Source organism: Lipophrys pholis (assembly GCF_963383615.2).
Source record: "Lipophrys pholis genome assembly, chromosome: 8".
In the NCBI taxonomy this organism is placed as follows: Eukaryota; Metazoa; Chordata; class Actinopteri; order Blenniiformes; family Blenniidae; genus Lipophrys; species Lipophrys pholis.
In genome coordinates, this window is record NC_137630.1 from 2026966 (window position 1) to 2052102 (window position 25137).

The 25137-nt window shown below is 49.7% G+C and overlaps 1 protein-coding gene across 2 annotated transcripts in view; it reads right to left on the reverse strand.

The window, feature by feature from the left end:
* The window catches only part of flna (filamin A, alpha (actin binding protein 280)), a 54933-nt gene that overhangs the window by 2340 nt on the left and 27456 nt on the right, over positions 1-25137 (reverse strand). The window contains exons 8-47 of one of the 2 annotated variants that reach the window (XM_080470525.1): positions 24295-24457; positions 23109-23309; positions 20602-20739; positions 20180-20306; positions 19712-19848; positions 19442-19638; positions 19231-19344; positions 18973-19116; positions 18774-18897; positions 18476-18636; positions 18302-18392; positions 18004-18173; positions 17787-17904; positions 17455-17567; positions 16717-16866; positions 16300-16618; positions 15708-15881; positions 15328-15490; positions 15078-15238; positions 14826-14993; positions 14314-14437; positions 13559-13715; positions 13226-13415; positions 10625-10648; positions 9933-10180; positions 9165-9239; positions 8449-8548; positions 7879-8019; positions 7642-7770; positions 7394-7567; positions 5581-5742; positions 5306-5509; positions 4685-4837; positions 4464-4586; positions 3921-4187; positions 3698-3835; positions 2773-2888; positions 668-800; positions 404-580; positions 105-323 (exon numbers count right to left, since the gene is read on the reverse strand). In XM_080470525.1, coding sequence (XP_080326651.1) covers positions 105-323; positions 404-580; positions 668-800; positions 2773-2888; positions 3698-3835; positions 3921-4187; positions 4464-4586; positions 4685-4837; positions 5306-5509; positions 5581-5742; positions 7394-7567; positions 7642-7770; positions 7879-8019; positions 8449-8548; positions 9165-9239; positions 9933-10180; positions 10625-10648; positions 13226-13415; positions 13559-13715; positions 14314-14437; positions 14826-14993; positions 15078-15238; positions 15328-15490; positions 15708-15881; positions 16300-16618; positions 16717-16866; positions 17455-17567; positions 17787-17904; positions 18004-18173; positions 18302-18392; positions 18476-18636; positions 18774-18897; positions 18973-19116; positions 19231-19344; positions 19442-19638; positions 19712-19848; positions 20180-20306; positions 20602-20739; positions 23109-23309; positions 24295-24457 — 6187 coding nt within the window. The remainder of the gene's footprint in view (positions 1-104; positions 324-403; positions 581-667; positions 801-2772; positions 2889-3697; positions 3836-3920; positions 4188-4463; positions 4587-4684; positions 4838-5305; positions 5510-5580; positions 5743-7393; positions 7568-7641; positions 7771-7878; positions 8020-8448; positions 8549-9164; positions 9240-9932; positions 10181-10624; positions 10649-13225; positions 13416-13558; positions 13716-14313; positions 14438-14825; positions 14994-15077; positions 15239-15327; positions 15491-15707; positions 15882-16299; positions 16619-16716; positions 16867-17454; positions 17568-17786; positions 17905-18003; positions 18174-18301; positions 18393-18475; positions 18637-18773; positions 18898-18972; positions 19117-19230; positions 19345-19441; positions 19639-19711; positions 19849-20179; positions 20307-20601; positions 20740-23108; positions 23310-24294; positions 24458-25137) is intronic. The other variant, XM_080470526.1, reaches the window with a different exon arrangement.

Sequence of the window (25137 nt, forward strand, 5' to 3'; positions counted from 1 at the left end):
GAGTATCATCATGAGATTTCATGTTAATTTGTCCTTCCAGCTAACTGCTCTGTCTCTGAGGAAGCGACTGATAAATGATTCATCAACAACGTGAAGCTCCTCACCCGTGATCTTGGCCTTGAAGGGGCTTCCTACGATGTGGTAAGGACCGCCGTACTTGATGGAGATGAGATAGTTGCCGGGTGCCATTGGGGTGTAGGTGACTCTGTAACCTTCTGGACACTCCACACAGTCCATCTTGACCTTGGATGGTCCATCGATGGTGACCGCCAACGCCCCGGGGCCCGCAGTGCTCGTGTTCACCACAAATTCACAAGCAGTTCCTGAGGCAAAGAAACGAGCTGAGTGATGGAGACGGAGGAGAGACGCTGGAGCTTTTCTCTCATTCTGAACTTGAACCAACCTGTGGTGCCCCCCTCCAGTCCTGGTCCATAAGCAGACACCATGCCTGGGTCTCCAGCCTGTCCCGTCTCTCCCACCCGGATCTTAAAGGGACTCCCGGGGATGTGACTTCCATTGAACTTCACATCAATCAGATACAGACCGTTCTCTCTGGGGATGAACCGGACTGCGTACTTATCTAGACGAGCACGAGAGAGAAGGTTAAGCCACTAAACCTGCTTCTCAGAGCGTCAGACGTGTGAAGGTCCTCCGGGGAGGTGGGCACCTTGGTCGATCTCCGTGACGCAGCACTCCTCCAGCGCTCCAGACGGGCTGTGCACCTTGGCATCGATCACACCCTTTGCCCCGTTGAGACTGACGGCAAACGACGCAGGCTGGTTCACCTTCAAACCCGACTCCTGCTCAACAACACACACTCACACACTCAAACACTGCACCAACGCTCCAACTCTACCCTCACTGATGGGACATTTTCTCATGGAGAAATTCACAAAAAATCCCCGCTCTGGATGCCCCGCACTGTAACACCACTTTGTACCACCAGGTGGTGTTGTGAGTCATTTGAACGCTTTCTCTGGTCACATCACAGAAGAGGAAGAAACAGTCTGAGTATAGACAGAGACAGTGATATTTAAACACTCCTCCCAAAATGTTGGTGGCATCAGCTTTAGGGTGAAATTTCAGGGGGACCCTAAAATGCACTCCGACCTTTCCGAGTGACCTTCATGCGACCTTCTCCAAACTCCCAAATTCAGGAGTTTTTGCTCAACTTCCTGTTCTCCCACGAGGAGCTTAATGGAAACTTTCACTGCTTGATCCATAAACTGATCAATAAATGTCCTGATCATTAGTATTTAAACAGTCGCCCTCACCACGCTGTTCTCATTCTGACCTAATGAGAGAGACCAGACCTGATGAGACAGAGACCAGACCTGATGAGACAGAGACCAGACCTGAACCAACCACTGATCAACAGAACATCGACACCAAAGTTTCAAACAGGAAGTTGTCAGAGTGACAGAGACTCAGAGACTGGAAGACCATCATTCATCCAGTTATGGAGCCCAGACCACCTGAAGACCATCATTCATCCAGTCATTGAGCCCAGACCACCTGAAGACCATCATTCATCCAGTCATTGAGCCCAGACCACCTGAAGACCATCATTCATCCAGTCATGGAGCCCAGACCACCTGAAGACCATCATTCATCCAGTCATGGAGCCCAGACCACCTGAAGACCATCATTCATCCAGTCATGGAGCCCAGACCACCTGAAGACCATCATTCATCCAGTCATGGAGCCCAGACCACCTGAAGACCATCATTCATCCAGTCATGGAGCCCAGACCACCTGAAGACCATCATTCATCCAGTCATGGAGCCGCAGCATGAACACCACAGGCCTCACCTCATCTTCAAGGACCACAGAGCTCCAGCAGCATGGAAGAGGCATCATCAGGGAATGGCTGCTGCAGACTGAGGGACTCAAATACAGTCCTGCACTTCCTCCAGACCTGAACCCATAGAGAACCTGTGGGACCAGCTGGTCTCTCTGGACCAGAGCCTGAAAGACCTCCAGGTCCTTCAGGCCTCAGCAGACAATCAGTCCACTGGTGAACCAGGGAACCTCATCAAGCTGAATAACGAGCCCCTCAAATGGGAGACCTGAACCATGCAGGACAGTGTGGACACCCCAGATCTAATGTCACCATCAGCCTAAAACCCAGAAGTGCCCGTGAGGAGTGTTTGTCTGCAGTGACTGAACGACTATACTGGTGAGGACTCGGCAGCGCCAGCGACTGTTTAAAAGTGGCATCAGATTAAATATCACTTCTAAGAGTTCCAAGTTTCAGAAGGTCTTACCTGGGGGGTGGGGGGTGTCGCTAACAGGGCTAAAGAGGAGGGCTGGGAGGCGAGAGTGTTTCTGTTTCAGTGAGTAATGTGATGAGGATGAGATGAAGATGAGAGGAATGGTTCATGTAAACACACTGCATCATTTCCACCTGAAATTCTGACTTTTGATCCCACTTCACCACCACTGACTGTTTGTGATGCGAGGGTGAACAGAGACAGACGAGACAGCCCGTGGCAGACCTCTTTAACCCTTTAGCGCCCCGGCACCCGGAGGAGGGAGGCTGTTGGGAGTCTTTAGAACAAGGCACGAGAAACACACACTGTCCTCTGGTGTCCCACAAGCCTTTGCTGTGTCCTACACTGCAGCAGCAGCAGCCGTCCATGAAACTCTGACCTACCAAACTCTCTGCCAAATCTTCATCTGGAAACATGAAGGATGTCTCCTGGTGGACAACGAGCTGCTGCTGCACTGCGGACAACCTGCCGCGGACGTGTGTGTGTCTCAGAGCCTCACCTGAAGACTGGCAACAGTGAGGCGGCGAGCGTCGTCCGACGGAGACGCCACGGGCACGACGAAGGGACTGTCTGGGATGTGCTCGTCATTGAAACGGATCGACACCTCGTAGTCACCTGACGAGAGACAGAGACAGAGACAGACGGAGACAGAGACGGAGACAGAGACGGAGCCCATTACACATCGATTTGTTGTAATCTGCACCCACCGGTTTTCTAAATAATCTCTAAATCAAATCAAAGATGCCGACTGATTGAGCTTTTCCAGGATTTAGGGTTTTTACTGAACCCTGGTGAAGTGAACTATCCGGCCGGACGTCACAAAGGAAAAATTAAGGATTTTTCCAGGAAGAAGCTGCTCGTCCTGCTCTGGTTTAAACAGTCGAGATCCACGGATCCATCAGAGCCGGTATCTTACTGACAGACCAACCTGAACTCTGAAAACATTTGTTGTTGTTGTTGTAAGACACTTCACTGGTTTGCACCGGACAGCATTATGTTCAGGTCTTCAAGGAAAACTTTTTAAACACTGAGGAGCCGTCCACATCAACGCTGGTTCACATAGATGCACCGGTGTTGTGCGATCATCCACAGGAGGCGGAGCTTCAGAAGCTGAAATGCATGTTTTTTCTTTTTAACACGGGTCCCAGAGTGGGGAAATTCTAAAACCCAGGTGTGGCTGGCTGACGTCACAGCCCAACTGTTCTTCTTGTTCTAATGGGAGTCTGCAGAGGCCTTAACTTGATCATCCACCTTCACTCTGAAGAAGCTCACATCTTCTCAATGCCCATTCAGAAAACTTGTGAAAAGCCACCAGCTCTAAAGCTTTTAGGTTAGTAGAACCTTTAGCAAAGTCACATGATGGCCAGTCACAGCTGGTTCGTGGTAAAATGATTTAGAAAGTGAAGAAGTGGTCCTCGTCTCACCAGGCTCCTGCACGATGTACGACACTCCACTGGAGCCGTCCTTGCGGTCCTCAAAGACGATTTCGGCCTTGCTGGGCCCCTCCACGGCGATGCTGAGCCCTCCGGCTCCCGCCTCCCTCGTCCAGATACTGAACTCCGCTGCAGACATCACAGAGGACGAAGCGGAGTCAGGATACGACGTCTTCAGACGTCCACGCCCTTGCAGCCCGAGCACCGTACTGACCTGGGACTCCGGCCTCCGCCCTCTCCAGGCCTGGCCCTCCGGCGCGGACCTTATGGGCCCCGCCCTCTCCCAGGGGCCCCACCGTGAACTGGAACGGGCTGCCGGGCACGTGCACGCCGTTGTACTTGACGCATACGGTGTGCACGCCCGTCTCCGTGGGAACGAAGCGAATGCAGTAGGTGTTGTTTTCTCCTTCCATGATGTCTGCTTTGTGAACCTGACCGGACGGGCTGGTCACCTGGGCCGTCATGTCCGCGATGCTGATCTCTGCAGCCAGGGGGGAGTAGAGAGAGCCAGAGAGAGACAGAGACAGACAGAGACAGAATGTCTTTGTGACTCAGAATGGAAGCAATGAGCTCAAAATGTTTGTTTGATGCTGGAGCACCGTTCCTCAGTCTCAGTCTGCTCTCTAAAACCAGGTGAATAAATCAGACAGCCTCCAGAGGGCGTAGCTGGTGGAGGCTCACAGGACACCCCAGCAAAGGGTTTTAATTGAATTTTGTCCAGTGGAAGCTGATTGAAGAGTTTTCATCATGGACTCACCTGGAATCTTCAGGCTGAGGTCACACTGGCTGCCAACGTTGGCCACCGACGCTGCTCTCCTCTTCCTCGTGATGCTCTCCTTCATCCTGCCCTCACCTGTGACCTTTACTGTGAATGCGCTCCCTACACACACACACACACACACACACACTTTAAACACCTCCTGCCGCTCTAGAACCAGACCGTTATTATCATTATTAATTCTATTAGTATTTCCTGACCTGGCACGTGTTGGTCAGCGAACTTGATGTTGATGATGTAGTTTCCTGGTTCGGTGGGGCAGTAGGTGACCTTGCAGGTGCCGTCCTCCTGGTCCTCAGTGTTGATGTCCACTTTGCTGGGTCCTTCGATGGACAGACTAAGGCCACCGTAGCCTGACACAAAACCCCCAAATAACATCAGATCTGAACATTCAAGTCCCGGCTTAAATGGTGAAGTCGAGTTCGCTCCACTTTCTAGCTGCTTTTTTCTCTTATGTTGGATTTACAGACTCTCTGTGAGCCATCTAGTGGCGCACAGTGGTACTGCTATGAAGAGCATTGAAAAGCTTGGAGCATTCTTAAACATATGGAGCAACTTTAACCTGCACCACCCACACTGTTGCATCTGCTGCAGGGACAATACTAGTGCTAAATGCTAATGCTAACCTTCAGAGTCCTGCAGGGAGCAAAGAGCCTCCAACTTCAACAGGATTTAAAATCTGATGGAGCCGTGGAAGGTTGTGATTCAAGGATTGCAGTGGATCTGAATACACTCAAAAGTTTAAACTACTTGACTTTGATCGCTTTCTGAATGTTCGTCTTGGTTTCAGGCTGGCCTTGAATCAAGTTTTCAAGGTGTACCTGCGTCTCGCGTGTCGATGATGAACTCTGCGGGTTCGAAGGTCCGGGCCTCGCTCAGTCCCTGCCCGCTCACACGCACTCGGCTGGCATCGCCGATCTCCGACTGGTTGATCATGACCGAGATGGGGCTGCTGGGAATATGACGGCCATTCTTCTTGATGTTCACCAGGTGCTCTCCGATCTCCTTGGGAACAAAGGAGATTCCTGTGCAGAAGAATTGAAGGTTATTTCTGGAATGGCCCTGCAGCAGGTTCTCCAGGCTAACAGGGACTCACCGACGTGTCCATTCCGCAGCTTCTTCAGCAGGCAGGGTTCCTCACGTCCCGAGGGCGTGGTCAGGGACGCCGTCAGCTGGCTGAGGTCCAGCTCGCCAATGTCCAGGGGGATGTCTGCAGCCGAGCCCACCTTCAGATGGGACATCCTCAAAGAGTCATCACCTGGAGAAACAGCAGTGACACCACAGGTAAAGGATGAATCAAACACAACAGGAACATAGTTCATTTCTGGTAAGCATGAGTGAAGAAGTGAAGGAGGAGAACAAAGCTGTCGGTTCTTGTCTCCCGTTTTCAGGCCTTTTCATGTTCAGTGGTAAAGGAAACTCCAAAAAACAGCCTCCAGACAGTTTGCATAGTGAAAGCAGCTGAGATATTGTGTTCATGAGAAGGAGGTAGTCCTGGACCTCGTCTGACCTGCGTTTGTTAATCATGTAACATCTGGAAAACGCCAACAAACAGGACGTTGTTCTGGAGTTCTATTTGTGTATATTGAGCATTGGGTCAAGATGTGTTGTTTTACCATAATCTAAATCTGGAAATGTTCTCATTATATTTGCAGCTGATTTAGAATTGGAACCAGTCTTTAGAGGTTTTTAGCAAAATAAGTTTGTTCAGCTATGAGAGCAAAAATGCTGCAATTTAAAGGTCATATTATGTAAACTTCACTTCCTAAAGGTTCTCCAGCAGTACTACTCGTCCCCATACCTGGACTGACGTCCCAGGAGTGAAGACAGTCTGTCCTCTCTCTCCCTGGCTTGTTCCAGGTTTTAAAAAGTGTGTTGCTCCAACCAGCCAATCAGAAATCAAACCCTATATAGTGTCATCGGGGGTTTAACCAATCACAATCATGTGTGGGCGGAGCCAGTCCAGCTCACACAGACAGCAGATTCTGAATGCAGCTCCTATGATCCAATATTCAAATGAGAAAAATCAAGGAGGAGCTACAAACTTAGAATACAGAAGGTTTCTGGACCGACCAGACCAGGAGGAGGAGGAGGAGGTGAAGAGGAGGGTAAAACGGATGAAAAGCTCCATCTTTGACAAGCTGATAAAACTAGAATATGGACCGCGGGTCGTACCACTACGGGTCGTACCACCGCTACGGGGTCGTACCACCGCTACGGGGTCGTACCACCGCTACGGGGTCGTACCACCGCTACGGGGTCGTACCACCGCTACGGGGTCGTACCACCGCTACGGGTCGCCGTACCACCGCTACGGGTCGCCGTACCACCGCTACGGGTCGCCGTACCACCGCTACGGGTCGCCGTACCACCGCTACGGGTCGCCGTACCACCGCTACGGGTCGCCGTACCACCGCTACGGGGTCGCCGTACCACCGCTACGGGGTCGTACCACCGCTACGGGGTCGTACCACCGCTACGGGGTCGTACCACCGCTACGGGGTCGTACCACCGCTACGGGGTCGTACCGCTACGCAGCCGCCATGTTTGTTTACAACTGGATGAGCAGGAGGGAGGGGAGATGAGCAGTAACAGGCTCTGTAGCCTCCATCAGTCTCTGCAGGAGGGATTAGCACCGTGAAAGAATCTTTCCACTTTGGGAGCCGGATTAAAAACTTTGAGGATACAGTGGATCAGAACACTGGTGCCGTGTAACGGACCCCCCAAAAGTGAAGGAAGTTTTGCGGATACACTCGTATTCATTGTCTTGTTAACTTAATTGATCCCGGGAGCTGTTACCCCGGGGCAATAAGAAGACGATGGATGGATTTATTTGGAGTTTGTCACAGCTGTGAGTGGCACCCTGTCCAGCCAATGAGCAGCTTGGATGACCGGTCCAGTGAGTTTACCTGTAATCCTGGCAGAGAAGGGGCTTCCTGGGATGTGCTTGTCATTGTACTTGACCAGGATGCTGTAGTCTCCCGGCAGCACAGGAAGGTAGGACACGGTGCAGGTCCCATCCTGGTTGTCCACACAGCTGATGTCGGCCTTGGACGGACCCTCAATGGCCAGAGAGAGACCACCTGTGAGGACGTGAAGGAGTCTGAGTGAGGAATAGGTGCAGCATGAAGTACACGGCTGGAAGACTGATGATTACCCTCTCCAGCATCTTTGGTGTTGACGGTGAAGACCGCAGGCTTGTTGACCGTCCCATGGATGAGGCCGGGGCCGTAAGCGCTCACGTTGCCACTGTTGATGTAGTCCACATAGAATTGGAGGGGGCTTCCTGGAAAATAAAGGCAAAACCACGTTTGGAGATGCAAAGCCTACCGACACGACATCTGTGAGACTTGTTACGGGAAACGGCGAGCGTCCCTTCTGTTCTCAGGTGTACCTGGGATGTGGAGGCCGTCATATTTGATGTCCATTTCATGCAGGCCGGCCTCCGTGGGAGCGTACTTTACTGTCACTGTTCCATCTTTGTTGTCTGTGATGTCTGGTTTGGCAACCTTCCCAGAGGGCATCCTGACTTCCCCTTCAGGAGAGAGGTCAGAGGTCACAGAGGGGACTCACAGAGGTGACAGAGGACAAACCTCTTTACAGATCATTTATGACAACAATTATTCATTCAAATGAAACTCAACTAGTCTTATATTTCTGACTATACTTCTTGACGATTCCAGTCATTTGTTCTTGAGTTTTACTAAACTAATTAAACTAATCACACTTTACTAATCACGTTTGGAAAAAGCCTTTTTCCCCCACATTGACCCAACGGTGGGCAGCCACATTACGGCGCTAGGTGGAGCTGGTGGGGGTCAAGGGTCATGTCCAGGGACCCACAGTGGTCACCTGTCTGCTGTGGAAATCGAACCTGCGATCCAAACCTAATGAATGCTTTACAAAAAACATCACTTGGAAAACGAAGTCTGTGTCCACCTGAAGGACGCCGGGGGCAGTTTACCTGTGATCTCTCCTTTCTGGATGGTGAACGGGATGACCAGGTCAAAAGGTCTCAGCCCCGCCACGTCCAAGCCGTTCATTCCCACCGGACGGTCCGTCGCCTGCAGGACGAAAAGTAGAAGCTATAAACTGTGGTGACACAGCAGACGACTGCAGTGAGCAGGACAGACGAGTACCCCCAAAACCAACACAGGGACACAGAATGAGATGGACGGACAGTGGAGGTGATGATGGTGATCATGGGTGAAGACGATGGCACTGGAACAAATAGGATGAGATGAGGACAAAAACAGAATCAGCCGGAGCGTCACTCAGGACTTTAACATGGAGCAGAGAGCAAAGAGCTGCTGAAGGACGACGTCCACGACTCTGAACGTCCTCATTCAGGAGCTCTGATCACTGAACACCTGTTAACAGTCTGCTGGACAGGAAACAAGAGAAAAACCCTCCATGATGAAACACCTGGAACAAGACAGAGGACCTGATGGAGGACAGACACAGAGCGAGAGAGACAGAGAAAGGGACAGACAGCAAGAGACACAGAGAGCAAGAGAGACAGACAGCAAGAGCAAGGGAGAGAGACAGAAAGCAAGAGACACAGAGAGCAAGAGCAAGGGAGGGGGAGCGAGACAGAGTGAGAGACACAGACAGAGAAAGCAAGAGAGAGAGAGAAAGACAGAGAGAGATAGAGGGGCTTTTGTCTGAGGTTTTAGGTACCCAGGGCTGTTGAGCGTAGTACTGGGGCATTTGGCTCTGTTGCATGAGCTGGTCTGTTGGAGCTCCTTCCAGCGCCTGGGAGGAGGAGGAGGAGGAAGGAGGTGGAGGGGATAAATAAAGATGAGAAGGGATTGGAAGGGATTAAAACAGCAGTCAGAGGGATTTTTTAACGATCTGGTGCCATCAGGACAATCTCTGCAGGAAAGAGAAGGTCAAAGCTCTGTGGTCCAGATCTGTCCAGGAGTCCACAGGAGACAGAAACCGTTCATACAGGACGGCTGAAGCCTTCATCACCGAGTCTGAAGGTCTGCCTCACCCTCAGCCATATTTGATAATGAAGCAGAGGGACTCCACTGATGTTTCTGGCTGCTGATCTGCACGATAGTGTTCCCTACATCTAATAAACACACACTTCAATGACTCCACCGCTGTCCATTTCACACTCCTATATACCTGCTGAGCGGAAAGTTGTGCAGCAGGACCCGTCTGATTGGTTAAATATGTTGATCATGAAGGCACATATTTGATTGGTTCAGTCAGCATGTATATTGTTCATGTTGATATATTGCGGATCATTTGCAGGATCTGGTGTTGCTCTGATGGTCGTTACAGTAAGAAGCACCAAACGTAGTCGAGAGCTTTCAATCATGCACAGGTGCAATAATAGTTCCTTCTGTAAATGTGATGGCTGCCAGATTAACCCATGTGAGTGCAGAACTCTCAGCCGCCGTCGCGTGTCTCTGCCAGGTTTAACCGAGCATCACTCACCGTGACCTGGAAGGGGCTGTTGGGGATGTGCTCGCCTCCAAACCGCACGCAGATCACATACTCGCCAGGCTGTGGCGCTGTGTAGAAGATGTCAAATGTGCCGTCTTCATTTTCCACCACGTCCACATCAAGCTCCGCCCCCTCAGGCGTGCACACGCTGCAGGTCACCTTGCCCTTTCCAGCAGCTTTGGCGTCCACAGTGATGACTGTCTGCTCGCCGATCTGGATGGTCGGGCCGACGCCGGCACCTTCAGGAGAGAGCCGGAGATCTTAGAGGCACACAGGTAGGCACACACACACACACACACACACAGGCACACACCCACATAAACACACACACACACCATTCAGCATGCACATTCCAGAACCACGATCAGGTTAAATGGATGAGATCTAGTCTTGTTATTTCCATCTACTGTACATCGTTACCATGAAGTCATCTGTTATCCACTGAAAGCTAGATTAGCCAAAGAGCCATTCCAACATGCCATCCTGCCTCCGTTAGTCCATTAGTCTGTCCACTAAGACACATCGGAGGGAAATAGACAGTTACAACAATGAAGGAGGGAGGGGGCAGATGTACGGGGGGGGGGGGGGGTCCAGAGAAGGTCCTGTTGAAGCTGGTGCCACTATCCTCCATGCCCACAGAAAGAGAGGAAGCAAGAGAAGAGCAGCTCATTCAGTGGGCTTACCTAAACCGTGACCGCCGATTGAGACTGACAGAAGGAACGGTGAGAAGCGGGAAGGGGCAGGAGCGAGAGAGGAAACCAAAAAAAAGAGTGACAAATAACAGACAGTCAGGTGGGGGTGATGGGTGGCAAAAAAACTGTGCTCCGAACACCTGAAAACCTCGTGGTGGTGTGAAGCAGGAGGAGAGAGAGAGAGTGTGTGTGTAGGTGTGTGTGTGTAGGTGTAGGTGTGTGTGTGTAGGTGTGTGTGTGTAGGTGTAGGTGTGTGTGTGTGTGTATGTGTGTGTGTGTGTAGGTGTGTGTGTGTAGGTGTATGTGTGTAGGTGTGTAGGTGTGTGTGTGTGTAGGTGTGTGCAGCAGGGGGGGGGGGGGTGTCACTGAGGAGCACAGCGTGAGGAAAACAACATACAAATGCACAGAAGCTGACAGATGAAACCACAAAGGAAAAGGTTGATTTTCTTTTAGACTTCTGAAACTGAATTAATCACATAATTTCCTGTGATTAATAACGAGAACAACTAAAAGCAAAATCAGAGGTAAAGATCAACAGTCAATCACAACGAGCGATGGGATTTGTTTCCTCACACAGAAACAGTTAAAGTTTAAAATCAATCTCATGGAAAAGCTTCATCGCTCCGCCCAAAGGTCCCGCCACACCGGCTCTTCTAGTTGTTGGAGGAACTGTGGAGCCCAGGAAGACGACACTTCCACTTATCCTGGGCCTGCCCAGAATTATTACCTTCTGGAACGTGATCCACAAAGAAATAGTTGCTATAATTGGAAAACAAATTTAATTGAACTTGAAAGAATTCTTTTTGGGCTTGCTCCAATCCTCATCCACTAATACAAATATCAAGTGCTTATTTGGAATTCTGACTCCAGCGGGGAAAAAGGCAATAACAAGAAAATGGTTGAAACCAGACGAGCCTCTGTGAGTGAAGGACATGATGTCTATGAAATCTTTGTAATGCAGAGAATCACTTTCTCAATCCGGCGACAGGGAGAAACATTTGACCAAATCTGGAAACGATGGAAAAAGTTCATTTTCCCAAAACGACCGTCTTTCGTTTAATTTATTTATTTTTGTAATAAATTCCACTGAGATTGCTCTTTTTTGTGAGGTACTCATTGTGCAACCCTTATTTCCCTCTTTTTCATACAGTGTGAAACACCCCATGTTCTGCAGTTGTTATTCTATTTTATTTAAAAAAAAAAAAAAACAAGGATCACTTTTAATGATATTTTAAGATGAAAGTTTTGTATTTGTTGTTAAGTCAGTCCAAAAAAAACAAAACAAGTTAAAAATCAATGTAAAGGTAAACCTAAAGTCGTTCCCCACTTGGCTGTCTGTGACCTCAGAGACTGGTGGTCTCGTTGGGGTCGAAGGCCTCGTTTACTCACAACGCTTCAAGTGAAAACGCATCGTTTTGACCTTTTTGTGACTGTCAAAATAAAACTACCAAGTCAAAGAGACTCTGGACCTGGGAGTCCTGACACCACGGAGGAAGCTGTTCCAACTATTAACTACTAGTTACTATGGCTGTGGTGTGCAGTATCAGTATTTAACACAAGTTGTGTCTTCACCCATTTCGGCGGAGTCGGAGTCGGAGTGTTTTCAAAAAGTAAACAGGCCTGATATTCATCTGAGGTGTGATGCAGAGTTCTGTCTGGTGATACAGGGTGGGGGTCCCATCAGGGAGGAGAAACTGCACCACCTTGTTTACAAGCTGTTCTTAATGTGCTGCATGTGTCCGTGTCTCAGTAATTAAAGAGGTTCTTACCAGCTTCATTTCAGAAATAAAATCCATGTCTGATAAGAAACAAGATCCATTTTTTGAAGCGTTATCACCTTAAACCAGGGGTGTCAAACTCAGATCCTGGAGGTGCAGCCCTGCATGTTTTCATGTCTCCCTTCTTTAACACCTGGATGTCCTGATGGTTCATCACCACGTTCAGCACAGAACCAGAGAACCAGAGAACCAGAGAACCAGCTGCTCATTACAATCAGCCTGTTGAAGCAGGGAGACGTGGAGAACATGCAGGGCTGCACCTCCAGACTGAGTTAGACAGCCCTGACTTAAATAAATAAAAAGATTTACAATCACTTCATGTCCTTCAGTTCAACGTGAAAGAACTCAGTCCCGCCCCCTAAAGCTCTGAAGCCAATCACAATCCAGTACTGCCTATTGCCCCACCCCTTTCTGTACAACCAGGTTTAACTAACAGACACAAAAGGTTTTCTAAAACCGCAATTTCTAGAAGGAAAAGAACACTGAAACGGCACAAATCACCTCAGTTCCAGCAAAAACAATCTGATTCTATTTAGATTCTTTTTCTGTTAATTCCTTCAAGGTTTATCAATTAAGATTAAAAAATGATGAATTCGCGAGAATCCAAGTGGATTTTGTGCTGCCAACTATTTATTTATGTAAAGTGACAATTCATTCTGCAGTATGGAACAAAAAACATGACAATGTAATATGAATCATATTATTATGATCTGCGTGTGTGTGTGTGTGTGTGTGTGTGTGTGTGTGTGTGTGTGTGTGTGTGTGTGTGTGTGTGTGTGTGTGTGTGTGTGTGTGTGTGTGTGTGTGTGTGTACCTGTGACGGTGCATTTGCTGGCGTCTCCGGTGGGCAGCGCCCTGATGCGGTAGGGTGAGTAGGGGATCTCGTCTCCTCCGTACTTGATGAGGATGGTGTACCGTCCCGTCATGTCCGGCACATACGACACCAGGTAGGTCCCATCGTGGTTGTCTCGGATGTTGGCCTTCTTCGGTTTGCCTTCTGGGTCCTGAACAGAAACGGTTCGTCACCACAACTTAACATCAAGAGAAAGAGAAATCTGTCATTTTTAACCTTTTCTACAAAGTGCTTGTATAATTGGAAGTAGTGTTGCAGTGGGCTGCAGTGGTCCCGTGTTGTGGGAGGACTCACAGTGATCTGCACGGCCAGCAGACCCTCGCCAGCGTCCTTGGCGTCGATGGTGAACTCCACAGGCAGCGAGGCGGGCACCCCCGTGGTGTTGAGGCCAGGTCCACTGGCTCGCACCTTGCTGGCGTCGTGCGTGGGGAGAACCTTCACCTTATAGGGGCTGACGGGGGCAGAGAGGGCAGGTTAAAACTCCTGGAGGACACGTCCTCCTGTCTGAGGGGACATGGATTAAAACCTCCACTTTTTAAACAAAGTGACTGCACAGGCTGAGCAGCTCCACCGTGACACAACATTCAACAATCCTCGTTTCTCAGCAGACCTCGAAATGCTGCTTTTCAGAAGAATTGAAAAAACAAAAATCCCCATTAAGATCTCCAAATATGAACATTTTACTCAGTTAAACTAGTAGATTTGTGATTACATATATTCTATGATATTCAGTCAAAGCAGAAGCGCCATTCAGAGCAGTTTATTGTTTTTGTCCAGAAAGACTTTAATAGAGTTACTGATTAGATTTTCTGTCGAGAAAAGGATGTATGATAATGATTATTTAATTCTTGTTCGCCATAACAAATCTACAACCTCTGTGGTCATAGAGACATTTCATTTTCTATATACGACTGAATTTTCTATCCATACAGCAGAGGCAGACTTTAATATATTTTAATTAAAAAGGCATTTTTCAGGAAGCTTCTGGCTCCAGTTCGATCATCAGAACTTTGAGGATATGTATTCTGATGTGGATAAAGAGTGTTTACCTGCGTGGGATCTCCTCGTCCGCATACAGCACATTGATGGAGTAGGGACCCTCTCTGGTGGGGACATAGTTGACCGTGTGTGTCTGGTCTCCGTTATCCACGATTTCCACCGGCTCCACCACACCTGAACACAACCGTGAGGAGACAGGGGAATGAGTCCAACGACCTGCAGCCAGCTGTGGAGTCACATGTGGCTCCTCAGACCCCCCACAGTGGAGCTGAAGCATAAATCTGAAAATAAAATGTTAAAAGCTAAAAAAAAAAAAAGAGCTAAAATGATTGTTTTTTTCTTTGTTTTCATTTTGCTGAAAACGCTGGATAAAGTTATAAATGGCAGGTTTTGTTGTTTCACATTTTGACTTTTTTTCCCTGAGACGGTTCAAACCACCAGAAAAGGTGAAAAGGACATGAAAGGAAGTGTGTTATTATCATGAGAGTTTCTGGAGAAGCTTTCAGGTTCATTTGGTGCTAAAATCAGACTCGGACAAGTGAAGTCCTGCGGCGCGCCTCACCTTTGGGCCCCTGCACGCGGACCTGCAGCGGGGCCACTCCGGCTTTAGAGGCGTCCACGGTGAATGCCTGCGGGATGTTTGCTCGCACGCTGTTGCTCAGGCCCGGACCCTGACACTTCACCTTGGTGCTGTCCACCGAGTCACTGACCGGCACCGAGAACGGACTTCCTGTCAGACAGAAGCAGGCTGTGAGCCGGACACAGGCCCAGGTGAAAGTTCATGCCGGTGGGGGAAGGGGGGGGGGGTGCTGACCTGCAATGGGCTGCCGGCCGTAGGTGACGTTGAGGTTGTACGTTCCGGGCTCGTATGGGATGTACTCCACGCTGCAGCTGCCGTCTTTGTTATCGGTGCAGGACATCTTGGCCTCTGAGGGACCTTCCATGGCCAGACCCAGACCACCGGTACCGGCCCCCCTGCACAGGAGACAACTTTACAAACCTGACACGGAGCGGTTGTGGAGTCTGTGGCACCCTCCCCCCCCCGCCCTGGCGGGCCCACGCACCGCGTTTCCACTGTGAACTTGTTGGGCTTGTTGGTGATGCCTCCTTTCAGACCCGGACCGTGCACCCGGACACGAGTCGGGTCGCAGCCTTCAGTCACCGCAACACGGAACGGACTCTTTGGCACCGGAGAACCGTCGAAGCACACCTCCACGCCGTGGGGGCCTAGACGCACCAGGGACGCACCACTTTAAACATGCCGAGGCCACAATGTGTCATCTTCTGTATTGCAGGGACACATTCTACTGCTGTAATGAGGATTTCCACTGCGTTTCCCAGAGATGCTCTCAGTTTTAATATTTAGGTGATAATTGCAGATATTTGGTTAAAATACAGTTAATCCAGGTCTTGACTGAACCAGAACAAAGGGCTGAGAACTGACCCTCCTCGTAGGGAGTGTACTCCACGTTGTAGGTTCCATCTCCGAGGTCGGTGATCAGGGCGTCCGTGCGGCTGCCTGACGGGTTGCTGATAAGGGTTTTGATGTGGTCGCCTCCATTTTGAGTGAGAGCACGAGCGTCCACGGTGAAGTCTGTGGTCGCCTCGCGGAAAACTCCTTCACAGCAGACAAAGACAGTGAGAGCAGAAGACATGTGGTGAAGTCCCTTCAGGTCCACTCCGTTACAGAGAGACAGATAACCTACACTCACCTGGACTTGTACTGATCGTTTGAAAACTGTGTGAAACTGGTTTGTCCACAAATTAGATTATTTCAGTTGTGTTTACTTAAATACAGCAAGAGTGAATCATGCAGCGTAAAAGGTAAAATGACAAAATGCTAGAAGAGATAAAAATGGCAAAATTCACAAAAGAAATAAAGGTGAAATGAGGAGAGTCAGGTTGGACAAACGTGTGTGTGTGTGTGTGTGTGTGTGTGTGTGTGTGTGTGAGACGGTTCAGGGTGGTGGTGTTAGTCTGGCTCCAGTATTCATGGGATCATCATGAAGTTCTTCCGGACTGTAGAAGTCTCCTACCTTTGCCCTCGACTCCCGGTCCGAACACCAGGACGCCGCTGGCGTCCACGGCCGGCTCCACGTTGAGCCGAGCGGGGAAGTTGGGCACGTCCTGGCCGCCGTAGCGGATGGTGAGGGTGTAGGAGCCGGGGTAGAGTGGGATGTAGGTGATGGTGTAGGTCCCGTCTCCGTTGTCCTGGATGTGGACCTCGGCCTCCGTGCCGCTGTCCGAGATGATCTCGATGGTCAGTTCAGCCGGGCCGGCGTTGGTGCAGTCCACTATGAACTCCCCCGTCTCCCCAACTTTGGCACGCTTCAAGCCTGGGCCTGAGCAGCGTACCTGAAGACGAGGAAGAGGAGGAGGAAGAGGAGGAGGAAGAAGCGTCAACATTGCCAGTTCGACAGCAGATCACGTATCAAAGTGCCCCGGCGGCTGACCTTGGAGGGGTCTGTGGCGGGGTAAGCTGTGGGGGTGTAGGGGGATCCGGGGAGGGGCACGCCATCGTAGGTCAGCTCCACCTGGTAAGGCCCCGCCTCCCGGGGGATGAACTTCACCTGACTGGTCTCTGGGCTGAGCCCTGGCTCCACCTATGAACACACAGGGGACTTTACTTCACAACCAGCACAGGATCAGAGCCGTTTTAGCAACTTATTAACTGTTCATGTTGAATAAAGCCAAAGTACCAGATTATGATGGAACTTCATGTGTGAGGGACACTTCTACTCGCAGAGTTTGTCTTTGTAACAAGTATTTCCAGAGTTTAAAAGTCTAAGCGGACTAAGCGGAAAAGAAGATGGATGGAGAACTCAAACACAGCAGGTATAAAACCTACAGTTCAGTGTTCTATTAAAGTTATTGGAAGCCATACCTCCAATGAATTTAATCAACACATGTTCAGCAGTTTTAGTCATTTCAAACTCAATGAGTATATTGAAAATTGAAAACACAGTCACAGCCGACTTTCAGTACCTTCAGGGCCCAGTAGAGGGCCGCGGCCCACACTGAGGGAACCACTGGGCTAAAGCTATTAAAATCTCAGGTAAGTTCAAATCTAAACGTTTTCCTTCAAATGTTCAACATGAAAGAAGCATTCGAATGCAATTAACGTGCTCCTTTCTTTTTTCCTCCGTCCCTCTTCAGACTCTGCACAGATGAAATGAGGTCTTCTGCTGTACCTTGCTGGCCACTGGCTTCCCTGTTGGTCCCGTCACCTTGGCTCCGACCTTCCCCTGACCTCCAGCGCCTTTGCATTTCACAGTCACCTCCTGGTCTTTGCCCACCGTCATTTCTGCAGACACACACGGAGCAGCGTTAACGACACAGCAAGGCTGATTATTAGACATGTCCTTGTTAAGAATGTTTGAGGCTTTGTCCTCGAGTTGGTTTAGTTCTTTGTCACTTTGCTGTTTTCGGTCTAAGATGGTGTGATGGTGTTCTCTACATTCTACAGTCTTTGACTGCCTCTCTGTCTGTGTTGTGCAGTATGGGGGCGAGTGGGGCTGCGTACTGTCGCCCAGGCCTGAGACGTTGATCTTGCCGAGGTCCACTGTGGGGGCCACGGCCACGGTGAACGGGCTTTTGGGAACGTGATCTCCACCATAAGTGACAGCGACTCCTAGAGGCCCCTGGAGAGGGAAACGTCATGAGCTCAACCACCTCACAGGGAGAAACGACTGGATTTAATGTGGCTGTAAAGCCAAACCTAGAAGTCTGTCCTGTCTTACCTGTTGCACTGGAGTGTACTTGACAGTGTGTGTGTTGTCGTGGTTGTTGATGATTTCAAAGTCTTTGACTGCCTCTCCCTTGGCCGGACCGCTGAAGCTGCAGTCCAGGTTGGCCTTTCCAGCACCTTTGGTGCCGACGGTGAAGTGAGTCGGCTTGTTCAACTCCACCCCTGATGAGAGGAAAGATCCAGTCAGACTCAAACTGCTAGGATCACTTCAGCCCTCACTGTCCAGAGACCAGGAGGAAGACCAGGAGGCCGACCAGGAGAGACCCCTGAGTGGGAGGAAGAGTCCTTACCGCTGCGACTGAGACCTGGACCCTCTGCCTTCACTTTACTGGCGTCATGAGAGGGATCCACTTTCACTCTGATGGGCGTCATTGGAATAGCCTTCACAACAGAAACACACGATCACAGACAGGAAGCTCCTGGCGGTCTCATTCCTGCAGATCCAGACTCTGATCTGAACTGACCTGGTCCGCGAACAGCACCATGATGGTGTAGCTTCCCGCTCCAGGAGGGGTGTACTTCACCGTGAACGTGTCGTTGTCGTTCCGGATAATGTCAAAGTCGATGTCGGCCTCTGCGGGTCCCACCACCCCAGGGGCGCACTTGATTCCTATACTGATGTCACCTGAGGAGGGAGGACACTGCTTAGATTCTCCTCACCCTCTTCCCCACAGGACCCAACCTCTCGTCTTTTACACTCCAGGAAGCTCCTGAAATGTTCCCGCTGAAGCTGAAGGCTTGTGTTTGTGTTGCAGGAGCTACCTTGGCCGGCCTCGGCGCAGTCCACGGTGAAGTAGGTCGGCTCGAAGGCCTTCAGGCCGGTCTTTGCTACCCCAGGTCCAGAAACCTTCACTTTGTTAGGATGACAGCCGGCGCCGATGGTCATCTAGAGACAGAAACACAGCTGACCAGGGCCGCAAAGAGTGTGTGTGTGTGTGTGTGTGTGTGTGTGTGTGCTCACTCTGAAGGGACTGTCTGGGATATTGACTCCTCCCCAGGACACCATGACGGTGTGCTTCACAGGTTTCTTCGGGGTGTAACAACATGTGTACGTGCCGTTGCCATTGTCTTTAACTTGGACCTCCACAGGGTTTCCTTCTCCGTCCTGCACAGAAGATCCAACATGCTTCAGTGGAAGTTTTAATGCGTAGCCATTTTCATTCAAAGCTGTTGGAGGAGCTCTGTGTGGCTCCAGTGCTGCAGGAGGACCACACAGTACCTGAGCTACAATCTTCAGAGGAGCTTTTCCTCCCTGCTTTGCGTCCACAGTGAACTCTGTCGGCTTCCCGACAGCCAGTCCACTGCTCTGCAGACCCGGGCCAAACGCTTTGACCTGCAAGAGAGAGGGGAGAAGATCGGCCGGTGTTCAGAAGGAGGACAGCGGCCGGGAGAGGATCATCTGGAGCAGGAGATGCCGGAGGCGTCCAGACCTTATCTGGGTAGAAGTCTTTTCCTGGTGCGTTGACGATCTCAGCCATGAAGGGAGAGTGCTGGATGTCTTCGTTGTTGCAGAGAACGTGCACGGCGTACTCGCCGGCCTCTGTGGGCCAGTAGCGAACATCACAGGATCCATCACCTTTGTCATCACACTCGATCTTGGCCTGAGACGGACCTTCCACGGAGAACCCTGCAGGAGAACGTGTGTGAGCAGAGGAGGACCTGCAGAACGATCCGTCTCTTCGGTTCTGCGGTTTACTCACCCAGCGTACCGACATTGTCGCCCACCGCCTCCACCACGAAGTCAGCAGACTTGCCCACAATGCCTCCCTCCAGACCCGGACCCCAGGCCCGGACCTTCTGCTGGGCGGCCTCGGAGCCGATCTTCACCTCGATGGGGCTAAAGGTGGCAGAAACACATCGTTAGGATTCCACCAGAGTCCAAACCCAATACGTTTTCTTTGTCCCTGCTGATGTCCACATTGTTTGATGGAAGAGGATTGCTGAGACGTTAACTGATGTTCAATCTGCCCTCCTTATTAGAGGTAAAGGTCAATAATTTGCAGAAGTAACAATACTTTCATACATTTGTCTTCTCTTTACATTTAAATGAGATTTCTGAGAAATGTGATCCTGTAAACGGTCTTCAGACCAGTCGGTCAAGTCCGACATGGAGCAGATCTCCTCTTTATTCTCAGGATGTGTTTAGCTGCAGAGTGAATCCAGAGTACCTGCGGGGGATGTGCTGTCCTCCCCAGGTGATGGTGATGGAGTACGTTCCTGGTGTGGTAGGATAATACTCAAACCCGAACTCGCCATCTCCCAGATCTTTCCTCTTACAAGGCTCCTCCAGACCCTCTGAAACACAAACACCACTTTCTCTTTCAGCTTCTACTTTCCCTTTAGATCTTTTTTTAAAAGTTCTGATCGTTACATCTGGTTCATAAAACATAAAAGCCTTAAAAGAACCAATAACAAAATAATTATGACGAGAGTTCCTGGTTTTGCTCAGAGGCCGTCAAAACTAAATCTACACATTTTAAAGCAAAGTGTCTCCAATGGATGATGTTTCGGTCATCAGATCATAGAGAGGGACCTGGAGGGGTTCTAGTGTCTAGAAGTTCTAGTGTCTTGATGTTCTGGTGTCACTCACTGGGGCCCTTGATAGAGACTTTGAGTTCTCCGGTTCCGGCTCCTTTGGTGTAGACCTTGAAGTCTGCGGTCTCCTTCACCCGGAGGCCTTTGGGCTGCAGACCGCGACCTTTGGCCTTGCAGAGGCTCGGGTTACACGCTGTGGACAGAAGAAGACGGTATGAGCACAAGTTCTGACCCGTCACCCCGCCGTGTCCATGTAGAGCAGGGGTGTCAAACTCAGATCCTCGTGGGCCGCAGCCCTGCACGTTTTCAATGTCTCCCTCCCCTGAATGTCCTGATGGTTCATCACCACATTCAGCACAAAGCCAGATAACGAGCTGCTCATTGCAATCAGCTGTGTTGAAGCTGGGAGACATGGAGAACGTGCAGGGCTGCGGCCCTCGAGGCCTGGAGTTCGACACGTGTGATGTAGAGGGTTCTGACCACCCGTCTCCGTGCAGAGGGTTCTGACCACCCGTCACCCCGCCGTCATGCCGCAGGGGGTTACAACCCGTCACTGCCCCACAGAGGGTTCTAATCCATCACCCCGCAGGGGGTTCTGACCCGTCACACTGTCATCACCCCGCAGATGGTTCTGACCCGTCACCCCGCAGAGGTCTCTGACCCGTCACCCCGCCGTCACCCCGCAGGGGTCTCTGACCCGTCACCCCGCCGTCACCCCGCAGAGGTCTCTGACCCGTCACCCCGCCGTCACCCCGCAGAGGTCTCTGACCCGTCACCCCGCAGGGGGCTCTGACCCGTCACCCCGCCGTCACCCCGCAGGGGGCTCTGACCCGTCACCCCGCCGTCACCCCGCAGAGGTCTCTGACCCGTCACCCCGCCGTCACCCCGCAGGGGGCTCTGACCCGTCACCCTGCTGTCACCCCGCAGGGGGCTCTGACCCGTCACCCCGTTTCTCAACAAATCAGGAAATGAAATGGTGAGTATAACCATCTGCTCATCCATTGATTAAGCTGCTCTAGAAGGTTTGCGATTGGCCAGATGCTGCAAACTCCGCCTCTTTTATGTGAACGTGCACTGATCCCGATGGGAAAAGCCCGGGGTGAATCGTTTAAAGCTACAATATAAAGACTGATGCTGTGACACTCGTGTCCACAGGGGGCAGCACTGCGCTCCAAGTTTCATCAGGTTTTAGTGAGTTCCCGTTACATCTAAATGTAAAACCAACTCACTGAAACCACCTTGTGGTACAAAGTGTTATTACAGATAAAAATATTTTACCTTAAGATGCTTTAAGAAGTGTTTGAGTTTTTGGAGAAATTAAATGTTGAAAATGGTGATGAAATGAGAGGCGTGAAATGAACCATAAAGAACTTTAAAAAAAAAAAAACAGATTACAGATGAAAGCTGAAGATGAAAAATGCAGAGTTTTGAGAATTAAGACGAAATGCAGAAAAATAAGGTTGAAATGAACAAAGTTGAGATTTTACAAGTTACCAGGAAACAGGAAGTGACAGCAGAAGGAAGAAGTCGCTCCAGAGAGGACAGAAACCAGCCGACTGTGTCGAGAGAAGAACTGAGGACACAAACAGCAGCAGGAAGAGACGGCACAGGATTAGACACAACTGAAGGAAGAACAATCCGCTTTGGGGGTCAAAACATTTGAAAGGAGAGAAAAGAACAAGTTAAAGAAGAAGATCTGAGCAGCTGAAAGTGAACGGCTTGTTAAACTGTTCACACCGTCACATCTCCTCCAGGACCGGGATCTCACACCAATCATTTTGATCAAGTAGAGTCCATGAAGAAGGAGCAGCAGTTCAGTTTCCCATCCTATAAAATCTTCTGCTGATCAGCTCAGGATCTGGAGACTTCATCATTCTGATCCTTCTGTTCCAGATCTTAATCCTAATCCGCTGCTTTAACGAGCTCAGACTGCAGATTTTATTATTAAAATAGAAACCCTGGCAGAGAGGAGATCATAGGACTCCAATTGTTTACTTTTGGGGGTTAACAAGTACAGAGCTGGAACTTTAGTTTGGGGCTCAGTTGGAACGGCGGTCGCCTCTCAACCCGAAGGTTGTAGGTCTGATTCCTTATCTCCCCCAGGTCAGGTCTCAAAGTGTTTTTGAGCAAGACGCTGAACCCCAAACTGCTCCCAGAGGATGCACTGAGCCCCTTGGGTTGGTGAATCAACTTCCCTCCGAGATTAATGAAGTATTTCTCACATATTCTATTTCATTCTTTACCAAAATCAGCACATCGATATCAGAACAAAGGCTGCACGATAATAAACAAGCTGCAGTCCAAGTTTTAACATGATTGATTCTAATCACCTGTGTGTTTGCAGCAGTTTCCTTCAGAAGGGTTTAGTTTGGAAAGAATGAAGGGATTCGTAGCAGGACTCCGTCTGATTGGACACAGTATGAATGTGTGTGTGTGTGTGTGTGTGTGTGTGTGTGTGTGTGTGTGTGTGTGTGTGTGTGTGTGTGTGTGTGTGTGTGTGTGTGTGTGTGTGTGTGTTGGCAGGGTCTGAGGAGGTTTGTATGCCCGGTGTGCAGCTCTCACCCTCGCCCACGCCCACAGTGAAGGGGCTCCTGCTGATCTGACCGCCAGCGAAGGTGATGAAGAGGGTGTGCGGCCCCTCCTGGGTGGGCTTGTAGGTGCAGTGGTAGCTGCTGTTGCCCTTGTCCTCGATGGTGCAGGGCACCGTGTTCTTCTTACCAGCAGGGTCCATGATGATCACCTCCACCTCCCCGACACCAGCGCCTGAAGGGAGAGGGGGAAATGGCTCAGGCGCTCCGTTAACCTGCTTTCACAGTGACTAAAGTGTTTGTTGGAACATCTCGACTTCATTCAGATACTGTTTGATGAAACTAAACCACAACCAGTGCAGATCTGCTCCACCTCCACTTTAACCTCTCGATGAAGAAATGATAACTTTGGTTTGCTCTTCTGTCCACTCATGACTCCGTTGTCTTCATAGTTTAAACATGTTATATTGTCTGCAAATGGTTGAAAATAACTAAATATAAAGTTCTTCTTCCAACATTACACTTTTTTTTTTTTGTTGCTTATTTCAGGGAAAACTAAATCCAAATACAACTAAAGTAAAAAATGTACCACATTGCATACGTTTGATATTAGATGAAACCCATTTTAGTTGTGGGAACACCAACTGCTCAGTGTCATCGAGTGGTCGGGACCGGTAAAATAGGAAATAGTGGCAGAATAACCTTTAAATTTAAACTTTAAAGTTTTTCTTTGATGTGGCGCAGAGGATACATGATGACTGTCTTTATTTTCACAAAACCAAAAAGTTACTACAGAAAATGACTCCAATCTCAAGGAATAGTCCATTTTAATGAAACCTGCTGCCAAATCCAGTGAGATGTCCAGAAAACGTCTCCTCTCGCTGTTGCATTTTGGGAGTTTTTACAAACTCGCCCTGACGGCGCGGTGGCGAGTTTGATGCTCAGCTCAGCTCGGGTCTCGGTCGTGTCACGACAGAAGAAGTGTGGATTTCTCTGACATTACATTTAGCTTGCTGGCTTGGCCGGCCGGCGGGTCTGATGTTTGCCACGCCTGCATTAACCGACACTTTTGAGCTTCAACACGCAGGAAGACCACCTGAGAGGACTTTCACCTCCTCGCAGCCATTTTACAATCAGTGTTTGAGTAAAACTGCGTTCCAACCCGAGCAGCAGGAAGAACCTCGGGTTGGAGAGGAGCTCCTCCTTGGTTCTGATCTTACCGGCCGTGTAAACGTCGAAGTAGGTGGACTTGTTGGCGATGTTGCCTGTGGGTTCGATGCCGGGGCCCTGGGCCGTGGCCTTGCTGGAGTCTCCCTGAGCCATGCCGATATCCACCTCGAAGGGGCTCTTGGAAATGTGCTGCCCTGCAAACAGCACCGTCACCTACAGGGAAGACTGAGTGTGAGCAACTGACTGGACTTTAACTGGACTGACTGTGGTGCAGTGGCTTGCTCATCCGTGGGGAATCGAACACTGTGACCAGGCTGTATCCAGAAGGAACCGAAGACATCCGACAGAACCAAATGGTGTGTAAAAGAGGATTTCTACATTCTGAGGAGCAACTGGGCCGATCCAACACCAGCAGGACCTCATTCACACTGACACCTTCAGTCTGATGTTAAAACTTCACTACAAATTCAAATAGGATCCAAAGAAAGTAGAAGTGTATTAATTCATACTACCACAATCAGTTTGAATTCAAAATATTTGTTTCTTCTATGAAATACTGAGGAGCAGTTAATGGAATCGTTTCATTCACCATTTCACTGCTAAATACTGGAAAACCTTTTAAGTTGTTAGAGCGGAATGATTTTAGCAGTATCTGCCACAATCTGCTCACACTGCTTCAGTGCCTCTATATTCAGATATTTGACCTGAGTTCAAGTCTTTATGTGGCCTCACGTCATTCTGCTTTCAAATGATCTGGAGGGTCAAATTAAATTATTCATGTTTTTTATCATTATGTGAATGTTTTATTTAAAAGAACAGAAACATTTTGCATTTTAGGTATTGGTTTCAACAGGGTATCCCGATTAAACCTTCACTCCATCAATATTTGATCA